At 48.9% G+C, this 18,640-nt stretch overlaps 1 protein-coding gene across 1 annotated transcript in view; it reads left to right on the top strand.

The window, feature by feature from the left end:
• plxna2 (plexin A2) overlaps positions 1-18,640 on the top strand; it is a 170,666-nt gene that overhangs the window by 38,755 nt on the left and 113,271 nt on the right. Inside the window, exon 3 of the mRNA XM_061259087.1 lies at positions 14,523-14,657. Within this exon, the coding sequence (XP_061115071.1) occupies positions 14,523-14,657 (135 nt within the window). The remainder of the gene's footprint in view (positions 1-14,522; positions 14,658-18,640) is intronic.

Here is an 18,640-nt window from a genome sequence, read left to right on the forward strand (position 1 = left end):
GGTCTGGGTCTCTGCACGTGTTTATTTATTCATGCCCCTCCCCGCCCCCGCCCCGGCCCCTCGCGTGGCCAGAAGAACAGCATAATAGCGGGGCATTATCCCTTGATGGAAGTGCATAATGACCTACTGTAAGACGGGGGAATGCAAATTCGCTTAATTGAATTTATTGTCCTGTCACCCTTGCTTGAGAAGAGGGGCTCTTTCTCGTTGGCGGTTGTTTGCCTTTCCGATTGTTCCTGGCGCACTGCGTCACCCGCTTTCCGGTAAGGAAGTGACTGCCTCTCTTCTCCTAACGCGACGAGCGCGCGACTCTCATAACGTGATGAACGCGCCCGCTTCGGAGCCCGGCAGATAACGGCGGCGCTGGTGCGTGCTGACGGAAATGTCCACGGCGCCCTCGATAACCTATTTCACAGCGTTTGACTCGACAGACCATTTGCTTGCCAATGAGACGCGTTTCTTTTGTCTGTGTGTTTCTGTGCGCGTGGGCGTGCGCAAGTGTGTGTATGTGCTCGTGGGCTTGCGTGTGTGTGCCTGTGCCTGTGTGTTTGTGTCTGTCTATAGATGTGAGTGTCTGTGCTGTGTATGTGTGTGCATGCGTGTACATTATTTGACTTTCTCTTCAGTTATTTAAGGAGATGGTGGATCTACAGCTGGCATTTAAGACTGCGTGCATTCATGTCATTGCATTAGCCTGCTTGATAGGGCAGTAATGCTTGTTTCATTGCATCCACTAATAAGATGGGTGCCATGCTTGAGCAGGCTGCTTCAGAAGGCTCTCTCTTTTAGCCATCCTTCGACAGGGATGCCTGGAGAATCAGGAGATGGAGGCAGAGCAGTATGTGTCAGAGCAATCCACACACACACTCACACACGCATGCGCACACACACACACTCACACACGCACACACACACACACACACACCCACACATGCATGCACACACACACGCACACACACACACTCACACACGCACACACACACACACCCACACATGCATGCACACACACACGCACACACATGCACACACACACACCCACACATGCATGCACACACACACGCACACACACGCACACACACACACACACACTCACACATGCATGCACACACACTAACAGGCACAAAAACATGCAAGCACACTCACCCAGAGAGATAAATCCACACACATCCATGGGGCCCAGGTGTAAGCACAAGCAGACAGTGCCCTTATTGCACCCTTTGTACAGGTGAACAAACAGCTTAAAATTCTCTGAGAAACAACATATGCACAAGCACAGGAGACATGCTTCAGTGACCTGGAGTCTGGAGTATACAGTGGAATTAAGACCGGGGCTAGTGTCAGTGCCCAGTGCGTGCACAGATAAATCGCCTTAAGGCAATCGCATTGTGCCTGTAACACAGCCTGTGCTGTGTTAACCCCCAAAAGACGATGAATTTCGCCACAAGTGTGCGTGTCTTCAGATCAGGTCTAGGATACGGACAGGCAATTAAGATTTTTTAAACGGATAGGACCCGCGTCTTGTTTAAACTTGCTTCTGCAGAGACACTGAATAGTGTTGTTGCCACCTAAAACATAATGGATAGAAAGTTATCTGAGACTTGGGAGGGGGGGAGGGGGGGCGCGCATTTACATGCAAACACACAACGTCCTGACGTACCGATCGATCCCCACCGCTCCCGGGGGAAGAGAGCGTAAAACCGTCCTCGGACAGAAGACACCTCTGTTAGCGTGCGACGCCCAGGACGTGGAGTGGGTTGCGGCTGGCTCGCTGCCAGAACTTCCCAGCATCCCTCTCTCCTGCCCTTAAAGAGGCAAGGGCTCCTTTCAGCCCAAACATTGTGCGCTGACCTTGATAGTCTCGGGCGGTTTTGTCGGACCGCTCTAAGCGGGCAGCACCAAGAGCTCGCAAGTAAGCTCTCTGAGGTGACCTCACAACACTGGTGGGCCGCAGGCTCATCCTGATGGCCGAAGACCTTGTTCCCAATTTATAAATTGTCCATTAAATGCGTTTAAAGTGTAAGTAATCTAATGCGCCAGGCTGGCTGGCTGGCTGTCTTTTTTAAATCAGAAGGAGTCTTTCAGTGGATTCAGCTGCGCAGTGCACTCTGGAGCACAGTGGCTGTCTTGTTCTCTGCTACTGCCTTTGAAGCTGTGAAGTGCAGGTTTGTGTATGTGTGTGCGCGTGTACATTCATATATATATGTTTATGTGTGATTTTGTGTGTGTGTGCACATACGTATTGTGTGTGTGAGTGTGTGTATGTGTATGTGTGTGTGTGTGTGTGTGTTTGCGTGTGTGTGTGCGTGTGCACAGCGTAGCGCAGTGCAGGCCACGTCGTGTGTGTTGGGGACGGGGCTATGAAAGGTGAAGTCGAGGTAGCCCGAGTTGAATCACCCCACCATGAAACGTGCTCCCGGAAGAGCTATGTTTAATTAATCAAAGACTCATTTGCATAACGAGTTACATTAGGATCACCTCCCACCAACAGTGAGCTACACAAGTCGATTGCAAGAATTCTAATACGGCACTTCAGCGTTTTAAAGCAGCAGGTATTTTCTGGGGAGGAAGTCAGTTGGTATGGCACTTGTAATGCACGTTACGAATGGGAAGGAGCTGATTAATAAAAGTGTAAAGCTCTCCTAGCAAGGTGACAAATTTGTGTGTAATCAGCTATACCACCATTCCCTTTAATGAACTCCTTAATCCTTCACTTTGCCGTACCCTTGGAATCAGCATTCGCGAGAAACAACCTTCCGTTTCCTTTCTTTTTTCACGAAATATGGCCTGGTCTTGCACCGCTTGTTTTATTGTTCCTCTCATATTCATTGAAAGTCGTTTGTTTTACTTGTTTTATAATGCCAAAATTCCCTCAGCAGAATGTTTCTCCTTTCTGTGGCCATTGAGAAAAGGGAGAGGGATTGAAGAGCTAAGCTGTAAGTCTGTTTCTGAAAGCGTGCATTTTATTGCTTTAAGCGCCAGCTTTGGGACTGACACAGTTCACTTTAGGCTTTCCCAGCTGTCCTGATAAGGATGCTAGCATCGTGTTTCAGCTTAATGTTTAATGTTTGATACGTGTGTGCGCGTATGTGTATCTGTATTGGGGGGGGTGAATGTGCTAGCCCCCATTGCGCATGTCTCCTATTAACACCCATCCTATGGAAATCCAGGGACATTAGCCTGTAAATCTGTTAGTGCAGACTATTGATCCCTTAAAGCTGGTAATGAGTCCATTTACACACACACATACGCACACACACGATGGCATGGATGCATTTGCACACAATAACAACAGCAGTGGGCTGGTGTGTGTTATAGAAATGGCTGCTGGTGAGGTGAACACAGAAACCGAGAAGCAGTACGAAGATAAAAACCATTCACTGTCATCGCCAAAGGGTATATTTAGGACCTTTCCCAGGACTTATTCAGGTCAGGACTTTCCAAACGCACTTATACCCCTCCCCAGCGCCATCAAAATTTAAATTCCTTTCTAATGAGATCGTAATTTACTGCTAGTGAAAATGACCCATTTACATGAGTTTTTTCTGTAAAGGTAGGATTTAGTCAGAAGTAGGTATGTGTGTCATGAATACAGTATGCGAATTCTATTCAAGGACTTGCCAAGAAATTCTCAGTTTTGAGCAACTGAAGGCTTCCATTCTCTGTAGTGCGCTGTGTCGCAGTGCCTTTAGAATAAGGTTGCATTTGATTAATTAATTCAGTCTTCTGTTTGTTTGTAGAATAGTAGAAGGAACCCAGTGGAAACTTTGCTTGCTGAAAGAGTGGGAGCCAGGTTAATGAACACTAAACACCAGCCAGTGGGGGAAACAACTAAGATGGAAAACAGGGGGGTGTTGGGCAAATCTGGCGTTGAGGATTCGCAGGCAGGAGAAGGACATTTGCATGTGTAGATGCATGTTTTTTAGGGCCTCATTTGACTGTGTGATTGAGTGGAACAGGAGCGGGGGGGGAGGCTGGGCAAGGCCTGCTCTAGCGGGAGTGTGTGTGTGTGTGTGTGTGTGTGTGTGTGTGTGTGTGTGTTACAGAGCGCTTTATTAGGCACCGTGGCCCTGTCCACACACTCAGGGGTACAGCACTGTGAGGTCCTGCTCAGCTCTTCACACTAGTGCTGGGGGGCAGCATTGGTATGGAAACCCTTCTCTCTCCTTCCTTCCCTTTCTCTCCCCCTCCCCCCTCTCTCTCTCTATCTGTCTCTCATCCCCCTCTCTCTCTCCTCCCCCTCTCTCTCTCCCTCCCTCTTTCTCTCTCCCTCTCTTTCCCTCCATCTCCCTCTCTCTCTCTCCCTCCCTCTGTCTCCCTCCCTCTCTCTATCTGTCTCTCTCTCATCCCCCTATATCTCTCTCCCAACCCCTCCTCTCTCTCTCCCTCTCTCTCCCTCACTCCCTCCCTCCCTCTCTCTCTCCCTCTCTCTCCCTCCCTCCCTCTCTCTCTCTCTCTCTCTCTCTCTCTCTCTTTCTCTCTCTTTGAATGGGGCTTTGGGAGGTTGGGAAACGGGGTCCTCTGCTCAGGGTCAGGGTCACTCCATCCTTGTCCATGCTCAGAATGGGATCTCTAACCAGGACAATCCTCCACTATTCCCATCAAGCCGGGAGGGATCCCAGATAATACGCGCTTTCCCACTGCAGCGTCTCCCCCCCCCTGCCCCCCTTCTCCCGCTCAAATCCCGGGCATGACAGGCCCATGCCGGGTCAGCATTATCAGATGACCGCAGGAGATGAATGGGCCCACTGCCCCCCTCCCCCAAAACCGCCTCTGTCCACTGTGACCCGACTAGACCCAGCAAAGGTTTATCTTTGCCTGCGCTGCTTGTGGTCCCAGTTTTTCCCTCTCTCTCTCTCTCGCCCACTCCCTCTCTCACTCTGTCTCCCCAAAGGCTTCATTTAAAAGACATAAAAAAATATTTTCCCTTTTGAAGCCCTCTAAAGCCTTTCTGCCATAATTTGTTAGCACTTACCATATTTAATACTTCAGTTTGGATTAGGTTCTGTAGGGCTGGATTTGGTTCCTCAAAATGGCTCACAAATGTCTTCATAAACGAGTCCCCCGCCGCACTGAGCTCCGTCCGGTGTGGGTAGTCCTGGGCGATGACAGAGACAGACGGATGGCTCCTCTTCATCAGAATCGGCTCTCCAGCTCTTCCAGGCCCCAGCCCTGCTGCCAACAATTAAACACCAGCACATGCCACTAATGAGATTACATCATTGGCCAAAGTCCTCTCATTGTACCAGCAGCCCTACCCCTACTTCAGATGGCAAAGTCACAATAAAGGGCTCCACGGTAAGTACTGCCAACGCGAACGGCGATATGGAGGCACAGGAGGCATCTGGACGCAATAATGGAGAGCGGGGCACTGAGGGATTGTGGGAGCTCGTCCAGGCCCACAGGTTACTACTACAAACCGATCTCTTTCTTAGCGGAGGCCTATAGATATTTGCATCGGCCCCGGAGCTATATAAGAGGTGAAGGCAGGGACAATGAGTGCTATGTTATGATCTTGAGAAAGCCTCTCTCCTTATGTCACACTTATTGCGGAGGGCAGGAGCGTGTTCTCTGAAGGCTCGTTCCTGGTCGGCTGCCTCTCTGTCCTCTCTGCCCCCGCAGCCTTGGCTCTCTCAGGTCCCCCCAGCAGTCTGAGCTGCTCTGTAGGAACAGGTCGGTGTTTCTCATTTGTCGCCTGCTGTCAGGGTTAATAGACTGTCGGGTTTGGCGTGTATCTGAAGAGCTTTACAGATGCTTCTTTCATGAAGAGATGGTCGCAGAATATGGTCGGGCTCTGGTGTGATGATAGATGAATCAATATGACCTCGCTTTTAGATTTGTACAAGCCTTCACACGGTTTATATTGGCGCTTTTTTGAGCTGAATGTCACACAAACGTATTCGGTCCTTCAGGTTTCAGTCGCCTCGCTAGAAATGTGTGAAGTGTATCTTCTCCCCTCGCTTAACACATTTAAATATGCTAATTTTTTCCAAATGAATCAACATCTCTCGTGTCTAGGTGGGATTTTGGAACAATTTTTGCGAATCCATTTCCTCTCTATTTTCTATCTCGGCTCTGGGCAGGATTCAATCAGACACGCTTAGACTGTTTAAGGGCATATTCAATTCAGTTAGGCCTCACTATAAACCCAGTGCCAGATCTCAATAAAGACTATGTTCCTCTCACTATGTCAGTATGGCGACCAGGAGGTACTATTGGAGGTACCAATGAAAATTTGTTTTAATGGAGCGGTACCAATGAAAATTTGTTTTAACGGAGTGATTGTCACCGTAGATTGATTCTGGTTGGTCGGCGAACATTAATTATAAGCGCATTTCTTCTAGCTTCAGTTCAGTGTTCTCCATAGTACAGGGACGTATCAAACCCTGGGTAAATGGAATGCCATTATTACATAAAAACAATTGTGTTCATACCACATGGCCAAAATATAAAAGCCCAAACTGTTTACTGGTTTCTTCTGTCTAAAAGTGCTTTAAGGTTTGTCTGATCAGATCTGAAGCAAGTCCGGTTTGAGCATTTGCTTATGCCCTTTAAGTGAGTTTGATTCAGTGTCGGGTTAATATAGTCTTGATTCACCACTTTCTTCTGGTAAAAAGCATTTATTTCCAAGTAGAAAATTAGGGTGTACGTAGATTCAGGTGGTACACTTTTGAATGTTTTTTTAGTTGAATTGTTGTAATTGTCAGCCTATTGACATTCACTTCCACTGTAATTCCCAGGGTTTCTGGTCTTTTTTGATTCCTTATGCAGACATTCAGTATTGCTTTAGTTTTTTTATTTTTTCTTCTGCTATTAACCCTTATTGTCTTCTTGATTTCTATTCATGGTTCTAATCAGTGATTTGTGTGAGTGACTACCATGAAACCAGTCCTGATTCTCCAAATGCGGGCCCTTGTCACTGAGAATTATGTCCCAGTAAATTGATGTTTGTTTGTTTTTTCGTTTTGATATGCACCACTTGTGGACATGATTACTCGTATTCCCGGCATTTGTCCGGTGATTAGCGTGTCATTCACCACCAGCCGAACCTCAGAAACAAATAAACCGTGCGGATTGGAATTGGATTTGACTCCAGCAAGTGCTCCTTATCGTCGATTGTGTTTTGGTTCAGTGCTTGTGTGTTTCTCCCATGGAGCTGCAGTGGAGTCCTCCCTGTCAATCACTCTCATGGGGATGTGGGGGTGGCAAAGCTGCAGCATGATAGAGAGCCAAGCGTTCGTCTCTCTCAGGGCACTGATGCAGACTGACGTGCCGGTTTTCAACTCCGTCTCACAAAGCACATTTTACATATCTCAGCCTCCCACATCTGGTCCTGAAAAGCTGCCATGTCAACAAGCAGAGATCCAGGCGACTGCTCTACCACTTGACTTAAACTTAACACCCGTGATCGCTGACTGATGAGGGTTGAAGAGAATTACCTTTTTTTCCCTTGGTGGAAACACAGTGAGAAAACCTCAAGGGTGAGGTTTTGGGAGGTCTGGACAACAACGTAAATTTGAGTCTGTGAAAAATATATCACTGGATTAAGAGCTTGAAAGTTCACTGTTCCACCCCTCCCCCCTCAATCAAACTCCCACCCCTGTCTTTTCTGTTAGCTCGCTTGGATGCGGTCCACCACATTGGCCTCATTTCAGTCTTTTAGTGCACCGCTAAATATAGCTGGTACATTGTGCAGCTAGACGGAACGTTGGTGTTTCGGGTAATTAGGGATATTTCAGGTCTAATTTCACTGCTAGTCCTAATCCAAGCTCTGGTTTCTATTTAAGAAAAGCTGACTCCTCTGTGCATGGGTCCCTGGGAAGCATGGGGCAGGGGGAGAGATAAATCAAGAGAAAGAGGAAGTAAGTGAGAGAGATAGAGAGAGAGAGATAGATAGATAGAAGGGGGAAGAGAACATTATTGACATTCATCCTGAAAACTGAATTCAAACTGAAGGTTTTTTCCTTGAATAATGTTTGCAGCTGTGTGCACCCATTTTATTTATGTTATCTTTGTTTGTTGTAGCCTGACATTGGTAGGTCTGGTTCAGCTGCTTTATTTAAAATGGTAAAATGTATATTTATTTGTCCAGCTTCATTAAGGTAGTTAGCATGTACATTTTTGAAAAGGGAGCGTGAACAACACCACAGCCACAGGGCACAATTCAATTTGCACTTTTTGAGTTCAGCCAAAAATATGATGTAACTGCTTTGTGTTGGCGGCTGTTGCTGGGGCATGACTAGCATAACGCTGCAGAGGGCATGGCTCCCAGCTAACAGACCACCGCGCAAAAAAACAACAAACACAAAAGCGCCCATGTCCCTGGTTCCTCATTGGGGATTATGATGTATAGCTGTAATTATGGGGAACTGTCAACAGCACACACAGTTCAGCAGGTCTCTCTGTGGCCCCCTGTGTCAAGCACTTCCGTATCTGCGGATCCTTTGGTTCAGGAACCTGAGGCCTCCATATAGGAATGGTGTGTGGTGGAGGGGGGGGGGGGATGTACGGAATTAGCATGGGCAGTATTAGCACATTAGAAGCCTGACTCTTTGCACACCAGGGGCCTTGGATAAAAGAGGAACTACTGTGGCTTCATGAGGGAACGGAAAGTGACAAAGTCAAAAATAGAATGCAAATGGCCTTCAGGTAGCAGCTTTAATTAGAGATCCAGGATTTTAATTGAGCGCGCTGGCTAGGTTCAGCCCGGGTACAGTGAGGAAACCGCGCGCGTTCAGTTTGCCTCGTAGCCAGAGGTTGAATCACCCTCAGGATGGAGGTGGGTGGAGAGCTTGCAGTTGGTTGGGAGGTTGTTGAACTAATTACCACACTGCAAACCTACGCAAAGCCTTTTGTTTTATACCGAAAGCGGTTTGTGTTGCAGTGTTTACGATCAGTAATCTGTTTATGATAGGTGGCAATTACCTAGCTTTAACGGCTGTGGTTGAGCATGTCCTTTGTGTATACAACAGTTTTATTTTTTGAAAGCGCTGCATAAGACCAACGTCCTAATTGTTATTAAAAGTTGAGCAAGACATTCTTCCCAGCTGCGTTTCTGTAATCATGAATATTTCACTTGATAAAACAAGATTTCAACTCCTTAGTTTTGGAATTATGTGTACTACTAATTGCAAATAAGCAATTATACAATGATGCACTGAATGTAATAATTTTATGGTCAAATACAAAATGATGTAAGAGCATGCTGTTATATTTTATTTGACAGTGTCTGTGGGGGACACTGGACAGATGGAGTGAGACTGAATTTCACTGCATCAAAGTGTTGAGATAAAGTGCTTGAATCTTCCTTGTTTTCGTGTTTGTTTTTTTCAAATAGCTAATATTGACGTGTGACACACGCGCATCTGTTTATTGACAAATCCTCACAACTTGAGAGAATTGTCTAATCTTGATGCCTGCGCTGTGATCCGAGCCTGTGGAGCCAACAATGCAGGAATCCCTTGTTTTGAGGGGTGGGGAGGGGGCTTAAAATCAAAGCGAATCTCCCCTGTGGATCTCCCAGCAGTCCCCACTGCCTCTTGCTGTCGTACACGTGGGGCAGGAAAAAAAGCCCTTTATTTCGGCTGAGGTGTTCGGCAGTGGAAAGTGACACGGCGTGCACGTGGCTCAGCTTGGTAACACCCGCGTTAAGGGAGCTCATGGTATTGTACAACAGGAATAGGAACAAAGGCCTTGTTCTTCACTTCACTGAGGGGGAGCCATCACAGAGAAAGCACATTTTTATAGATGATGCTGACATCAGAATTCTGCAGCCTGACATAAGTGATGGATTAGCTGTGTTATCCAGGTAAAGAGAAAATTCTCCCACTGCTCTGATACCTCCCCCCCCCAACATAAAAAAAAAGCAGAAGGAGCCCTGAGAGTGTTGGGTGGGGTGGGGGGGGGGCGGTACTGCAGCCTGCTCACGTCAGGGGGAGAATGAAGCTGAGAGACCCAGCAGGAACACGCTGTTCCATCCCCTGTCTCGGGCTGAAGGAATTGATCCGGAGGATTCCGGGCGGTGGGAAGCGGGGGATGAAGTGCCGGCGTTATGGACGGCGGAGTTCTGGCTGCGCGGCCGCGGAGGCCTCTGTTACCGCGCCGCCGCGGTGATGAATTTTCCGTCTGGGTGACGCGATTATCTGGGAGATGAGATCCGCGGGAGTGCTGACCCTGAAACGCAAGCCTCACCTGCCTGGGTATTTATCTCTCTCCCCTGCCTCATCCGTCTGAGGGGCGAGGATGGAGCCGTCAGCGCCCGTACGGGGCCGGGGTACCCCCCTCCGCCCGTCCTGCCCGTGCCCTGCCACACCCGGCCCCCCCGGGGGTTCAGTGCTGCGGGATCTGAGCGCAGTACCGCGGAGAACCCGCTGGAAGGACACAGACTGCGTGTATTCACCCCCGTGTCTCTGCTGGTCAAGAGTTGAACAATCATCGTAGTCCAGTTGAGCGGATTAGACCTCGGTGGCACTGAAAGTCTCTCTTTCATCTTTTTGTTTTGGTGTCCCACACCTACAGAAGCACCGGCGGTTGTTAATGCTTTTTTCAGACAGTACTGCCATTTCCCCACTTTCCCGTTTCCCAGGTCAACCTGGAGAAAGCAGGAGTGTTGACCGTGTTCGGTCGGCTGGTGACACACTGCAGCCTGGCCACGCTCAGGGTCACAGAGGAGACACGTGAGCTTTTGTGGAATCTAATCCGCCGGGTCCAGACCGATACAGATAAAGGGCCTCAGCTGAGCGCCGTATCAGCAGAACAGTGAACACAGTTAAAATGGATTACTGCAGATTGGAGATAGCCCAGGACAGATTACTCTGTCAATCCAAGGCCCCGCTCTCTCTCTCCCTCTCTCTCCCTCCCGCTCTGTCTCTGGGCCGTCCCCAGCTGTGTCCGCTGCTTCAGCGTTGTGCCTGAGCCTTGGAGAGAGCCCGGCGGATCAGCCTGGCCCGGCCCGGCCTGGTCTGCGCAGGCCGGTTTCACCCAGGCCTGATACCCATAAGCCTCTCTGCTGGTTCTCATCTGGAGAGCTCAGTTTTTGGCGTGTTCCGTCCTCCTCGCCTTTGTGGAGCTGCAACACAGCCCCCACTCTGCAGGCACCCAGCCTGCTTCACGGCTCATTGAGTTTCACACACTGTGGAACAGCACTGTGCTTTCCTCTCGTATCCTAAATATAATACATCCGTATCGACATAAATACCACGGTTTATTTCCAAACCTAGCTAATGACATCTCTTGTAACGTTTTTAGGATCACGTGCACTTCCAACGCAGGAGATGAAACATCTGCAATATCAAATTCGAAGGGCAAAAGAAATATTGCATGTTCGGCATATTAATATCACAAGCTTTTATGGCTTCTTGTTTAAAGTCTTTAATTAAAAGATTTAGAACAAACAGAAACATCTCTGATAGCCTGGAGATATTTTCAAATGTCTGGAGGAGATAAAGGGCACATCTTCACTGCTCGGTATACACAGACTATAAATGGATGAGCTGTGTTACTGCTGGAGCTCAGCCACAAATGAGCTATTATTTTGCGCTTTGAGTTTTTATTTTCTAACAGAAACTCCTGCGACACAGACCTTATAGGCAGCTCTCGCCACTCTCTGGTTAAGGCTGCATCTGATACTGTTGAAACTATTATGTACATTACGTGGAATAATATTATTTAGTTCCTTCAGATGTTTGGTAACTATCTGTAGCACCTTGGCCTATGGTTTATCCCTATCTCCAGGCAGTGTTCTTCGAAAAGCTCAGCGTTTAGATTCCTTGCACTTATCTTCCAAATGTATTCAGGTTCGTCCCTCTACAAATTGCTCCAAACATTCTCACACGCATGCACGCGCTCACATACACGGACACACACACACAAACTCACTCAGGGAATGGGTAGCTGGCAGCTTCTCCAAAGGAAGGAATGGCAATTTGAATTTCAGTTTGGTCAGCCTTCAAACGCTTTTCTCTCCGGGTGCCTACACGCTCGGATCAGAAAGCTCTGCTGGCGAGGGCCTGCTGGGGCTCTGAAGTTCCTGTGCCAGAATGGCGGTGAGCGGGGAGAGGGGGATTCCTGTACAGGCAGGCCCTGCTACCACAAGCCTGGAGGACAGGACACCCCTCAGCCCCCGTTCTCTCTCATGTCTCTCCCGTCCCTTTCCCCCCTCTCTCATCTGGGCGTGCCCCAGTTTCCCTTTGTAACCGTCTTATGTTATTTTGGTTAAACCGCAAGTGACTGGACCCTGGGAAGGTCGCAAGAAAGAGACTCCTTTAGGGGTGCTTGTTCAACCCGAGAGCTCTCCGTCATGCTGATGCGTACATAGCTGACCAAGTATATTAAGGAAAATAAGGAGGAGCTGTGTCCCAGGGTACTGAAATAATAGGTTTGGTAACATCCTCACCCACCGGGTGAATAATTCAGGGTTCAGAGAACAACATGGGATTAAGTGTGAGGCTAGCAGAGGTGAGCTCCTCCATGAGGAAACTGTGTAGCTGGTGGGGGAGAACTCAGGAGTCAGAACTCTGGAGAAATTAGAGTTCATCATGTCGAGACGCGCGTCACCCAAGCCAGGCTCCCCAGGGCGCTACACTCACCACGGCTCGGCTGACTGCTCACCTCAAGCTTTACTGCCTGTTCTGGGTCACGGCCCCCATGTCTCCGGGAACAGGAACCGTCAGGTTCCGCCCACCAAGTAAATTTTAGCGAGCACCTCAAAGAGTAGGTCTGTGGCACATGTAACGTGGTTCAGGCCCCACGAGGAGTTTTGAACCGGCTACAACCTTTTCCCGGCTCCGGAGTTTGGTTTTAGCAGCACTCAACAAACATGGCCCCAGACTTAGCCGCTCTTTAATGCAAAAGCCAGCTGGTTGAGTGACGGGCCCTGGAGAGCGGGGCTTCAGCAGTCATGCAGATTCCATTATCTCCGGCTCCTGTGCAGGGACTGCAGGCAGTGGAGCAGGGGGGAGCCGGGACTCTTTCCTGGCTGCATGTTTAACATGCCTCGCGAACTAATAATATAAGAGCTTAGAGAAGGGCCTTTACCATTGAATTGCTGCATGTTTCTGAAGAGGTTGGGGTTAGGGGAGGCCAGGGTGGCCCTCTTGGGACCTGGTCACAAGGGGTGGGGCGTTATCTTTGGGCCTCTAGGCAGGAGTGGGGAACTTGAGAAAAATGGGAGGAGGGCAGTGTGTTCTTAAGTGCTCTCTTGGGACAAGGGCTGTGTGTTTGGAGAACCTTCCGGCAGGTTAGGTTTCAGATACAGATCAGAGGCAAATGAACTCTTGCACTTTACGGGGAACACCATTGTCCTTTAGGGATCCCATGTGTTACCTATAGCGGGCATGAGAATTGGTACGAGGGGAGCAGGGCATGATAAAGGCTCCCCACAGAGGCGCACGCGGTCATGTTCAATTCACGTTCGCCATTTATGCGCATAAGCTGCTGGCATCCGGGTGACATGGTTTATGTATGAACATATTCAGCTACTTCTATTCTCTGTTCCATGCCAAAATGTCACTAAGATCAAGTGAATGTCCCTTCCCCCACTCATCTCCAGCCATCAAAACCATATGTTTTTCACATAGGCGTGCATATGCTTGCTTATGCTGTTGGACAAGCATGTGAGCGGCAGTGCTGATGGAGACCCCCCCCCCCCCAGCCTCACCAGCTTCCCCATTGCCGCACATTTCATCAAGCCTTCAAAGTTTAGCCCGGGGCATTGTTTTGACTTCCTTTCACCTTTGCTCCTTGGGGTCTCTCGCCGCCCCTCCCCTCCCCCCACAGAGGCTCAGATCAAGACAACGGCGTGACCTTGAGCCGACCTCCTGGAGTTGCATTCAGGGCACGGGCCCTGCTTTGTGCCCCCAGTCGCAGGAGCTGACAGGGAGGGGGGGGGGAGACGATAAAGCCGTCACTCTTCCGCTACGTGCCTAGCCTGCAGACCGAGGGGCTCGACGTCACGCTCACGCGAGCACACGCGCGCACGCTGCCTTCCGGCTGCCCGTCCCAGGGATGTGTGCCGCAAACAACAGAAATCGGGTTGACTGGTGCTGGAAGAGATTACGGCAAACTGAGTTATGGCAAAGTTATTAGGCTGGCAATAAGTGACGCACGCGCTAACACGGAGAAACTGAATGAGAGTGGAGGGAGGAGACCCTCACAAACTGGGTCCGTGCCAGTCACGGCTCTCCCGTTATATCAGCTTGGTTCTGGGGCGGGGGGTCCATATTCTTGGCTTGTGAGAGTCTGGGAACTCTTTTTGGCTGTGGAGCACATGGACTTCTCCTTGACTTTGTCTTCCAAGAACAACTGGGTCACTGTTTAATGGGCTTCACAGGCAGAGGAAGCTCCACAGGCACAGGGAATAATTCTCTGAGGTGAATCCTGGTGTGGGAGGATATGTAGGATCACAGGTACCCATGAATCAAGCCTGTTCCGTAGGGAATTGAGGATGTCTGTATTCTGACCAGTGTGTTTCTTTCTCTCCCTCTTCTTTCTCTCCCTTCCTCTTTTCTCCCTTCTTCTCCCCTCAGATTCGGGTGGACGGGCCTCCACACGGCGGGGTGCAGTACGAGACCGTGTCAGTCATGAAGGACAACAGCCTCATCCTGCGGGACATGGCCTTCTCGCTGGACGGGAACTTCCTCTACGTCATGTCCGAGAGACAGGTGAGTGCAGCCACACGGCGGGAACGGGAGAGGCCAGAGGGACGTGTCGCCTGTGTGAAGCCGACGTGTTAAACGGACAGAGTGCAGTGGCAGCCACACACTGAGCTGCTTCCACAGTGCTGTTATCTCTTGCCCTTGAAGAGCTGCAGGATGGCTGCTTTTTGTTTTCAATTTGCATTCAGCAACCAGTTCAGACCCAAGAAACCAGGAGAGACGCGTTAACTGTGTAACCAACAGCTTTAATTTATCGAATGGGTGCGCACTAACACCAAAAACCTTCTTGGCCTGTGGTTCTCTAAGGGTACGAGTTCATTCCATTGTCCTGCAGTGGCACGGCAGTGCACTGAATCCGAGATTTTTGCGAACGACTGGTCTGAATGTCTGTTGTGCTTTACGTCTCAGTGGTGCTGTACCCCCCTTTGGGACCATAAATAATATCTGCAGCAGGGCATGGGACAAGAATGGACGGCACATGGTCTGGGAATGAAAGAGAGGGATGAAGGCGTGGAGGAGGGACGAGGGGGCACCGCTGGTGTCTGCGGAGAAAGAGTGATGGGGAACAGGACAGCTGTAGACGGAGCAGAGACCGAGCGCAAGGTCACTCTGACGCACTTATAATGAGGTGGCGAAGCCAACTGCAGCAGATAGCCATCAGAGATCATCATATTAAAATCAGACGGAGCAGCAGGGGGCCAGGGACAAAGGCGTCCGCGTGACGAGTTGTCCCGCACAGTGATAAATGACCGTTCTTTTTCCCCCCCTTTTTTGTAACTCCATTTGCCCCAACAGAGAAGAAGTGGGGGTCAGAAGGGCGGACAGTTTAGGGATTTGGGGTTTGCATGCGAGGTGGGGTGTTGTTTAGTGCGGTGGGCCAGTGGGGTTTTTTTTGGTATGAGGGGGTAGGCTGTGCCTGCCTCCTGTGTGTCTGCGGAGTGTCCCGTGTCTGTGTAGGGCCTAGAGCTGTGACTCCATTGGGAAAACAGACAAACACTAACTCTGACAGCCTCATTTGGCTGGGCTCACTCTGTCCTTAAACAGAGTATTTGTGGCAGGAGTATTTGTGGCAGGAGTATTTGTGGCAGGTAATTACAGTTTTACTTCACAGCTCCCCTGTTTGAATGGGCGAAACATGAAAACGTAATAATATGCAGTGACCGGAACAAGCCGGTAGCCTGTATACCAGTCTGCTGGCTTGACAGCAGCTTTCCAGGCTGAAGGGTTTACGTTTTAACAGATTTGTAGTGCAACAGAAGCAAGAAGCAGGTGATTTACTGCATCATTGGTGCTTTTGAGCTGTGGGATGGAACATTCTTTGACTGACAGCCTTTCTTGTTATCTCTTGAAAGGCATGCCCCTCAAAGTTGATTGATTTTGGTCAGTAGCTGTTATAGAAAAAAATATGGTATATCCTCAAAGATAGAGGATTAGCTCACCACTTCAGCCTGCTCCATGTTCATTAGCCTGAATGGCTAACACTAGCTGACCAACTGGCATACAGGCCACCAACCTATGTTGATTTAGCATTGCCCTATAATAGCTGGAGAATCTATATCACAGTTTGGCCTTGAAGACCCCAGGATTTCTCACCCCCTCTGTGAATGTATAATGAGAACTAACTTGCCGGAGGTGGGAAGGTCTGCTATCACAGTGGTTGAGCCCCATACACAGCGTGTACACTTCATTTCAAATAAACCCCATTAAACCCCCATTAAACCTCCATTAAAACAAAACAGAACCCCAAGGGAAAAAGAGCACTCCATCATTGTATGGATTTAAAATGTTTAACTGAAAGCAAGCTATGCTGATTCGACATCTGGTTTGAATAAAAATACATAAAGAAATGTATCTTTGCAGCACATTAACACTTAGATAGCAGGTTTGAATTAATTTTGTTTGTTGAATTTTGACCGGTTTCAAGGGGTTTTTGACTGTCTTGGTAAATGGTAAATGGTTGGAATTTGTATAGCGCCTTCTCATTCACCCATTCATACACACACTCACACACCGATGGCTGCCATGCAAGGTGCCGACCAGCTCGTCAGGAGCATTTGGGGGTTAGGTGTCTTGCTCAGGGACACTTCGACACAGCCCGGGCGGGGGAACGAACCAGCAACCCTCTGCTCTTACTGCCTGAGCCATGTCTTCTGATAGGAAGGGATCCTGGACATTTACCCAAGCAGATATACACTCAGTGATCGCATTAGGTAGACCAGTACACCAACTTGTTAATGCAAATATTGAATCAGCCAATCATGTGGCAGAAACTAAATGCATAAAAACATACAGACGTGGTCAAGAGGTTCAGCGAAAAACTAAAAAACATCCAGTAAGCAGCAATTCTGCAGGCAGAAATGTGTTCTTAATGAGAGAGGCCAAAGGAGAAGGGCCAGACTGGTCAAAGCTGACAGGAAGGTGACAGTAACGCAAATAAGCATGCATTACAGGAGTGTTATGCAGAAGAGCATCTCTGAACACACAATGCATCATACCTCTATAGGCTACAGCAGCAGCCTAAAAAATAAGTAATGAATACCTAATAAAGTGCTCACTGAGTGTACGCGTGCTATGCTATATATCATAAATATGCTATGATAATAAGTTGTCTGTTAGCCATCACTGGCCTTTTGTTTTCCTTTTTTGGCGGTGAAGAGAACTTGGCGCAGCCATTGTTTTGTACATTAATATTCATGAGGGCCAAGTCATTTGAGTCATTACCGCACATTTTGAGTAGAGGCTGTCTCTCTCTGTCTGCCTCTCTCTGTCTATCTCTATGTCTGTCTCTCTCTGTCTCTCTCTGTCTGTCTCTCTGTCGCTCTCTCAGCTATCTCTCTTTGTCTCCATCTCTCTATCTCTCTCTCTCTGTCTGTCTCTGTCTGCCTCTCTTTCTGTCTATCTCTATGTCTGTCTCTCTCTGTCTCTGTCTGTCCCTCTGTCACTCTCTCTCAGCTATCTCTCTGTCTCTCTATCTCCCTCTCTCTCTCTCTCTCTCTCTCTCTCTCTTTCTGCAGCACAGTCAGCAGCTCTCCACTCCATAATAGGATTAAAATGCAGTACAGTCAAAGGCACTTGCCAGAGCCTTCACTGTCATTTAACTGCCTCCCCCGTCCCTGTTATCTTGGACTTAATGGGGAGAAAGGGAAAAGGAGTTCAGTGCAGTTTGGATTGCTTCTTCTTCTGTTGTATCTGCTCTCCAATCGAAGCCAAGTGGCCCCTCAGATACCAGATATCATCTGACTGCCGCTATAAATATAGTCTGCGTGCCGCAGACATCTTCAAGAGTTACATTAGAAAATAATAAATATGTAATTTATGGTTTGGGGGATGGGCAAATACCTCCAAAATACCTCACCCGAGCAATACCATACATCAAACCTGGACCTTGAATCCAAATCCAGCCCTGGTTTTCCTTTCTCTCAGGTAAATTAGCTGAACAATTAGTGCTAGTGACTGGCCGGACTGTCTTCACACCTGACTCCCCGGTAAAGGGATGGTGGGAAGCGAGCACTTCTCTGACCTTTGGGCCGTGATTGGATGACCCCTGCGATAGCGTCCTCAGAGGACAGCCGAACGCAACAGGTCTCAGTGATCCAGCAGTGCCTCAGCTCAGAGAGGCGGCAGTGGCGTCCTGTGGAGTGGTGTTGTCTCTCTTCCTGCGTCCTCTTCATCGCACAGCTCGACGGCTCCCAAATCATTTACTCACAGCGCCGATTATGCACTTAAAGAGACGGTTACTCCCGCCAGTCACAGAATCCAGCCCAAATCATTTTAATTGCAAGGTCTTTTTGGGTTCAAACCCATTACTTGGCACAACCACCATTTTGGTTGTTCACCACCCCACTGTGCTCCTATCCCCCTCTTGGCCCAGCTGTGGGATGGCAGTGGGGGAGAGACGGAGATACGGCTGGGCAGTGAGCTCTTGTATTCCCATAGTTACAGGCAGACAGGCGAGGCGGCAGGGGGGGTGTGCAGTGTGCGCCGGAGAG

This window comes from Conger conger, chromosome 10 (assembly GCF_963514075.1).
Source record: "Conger conger chromosome 10, fConCon1.1, whole genome shotgun sequence".
NCBI classification, from domain to species: Eukaryota; Metazoa; Chordata; class Actinopteri; order Anguilliformes; family Congridae; genus Conger; species Conger conger.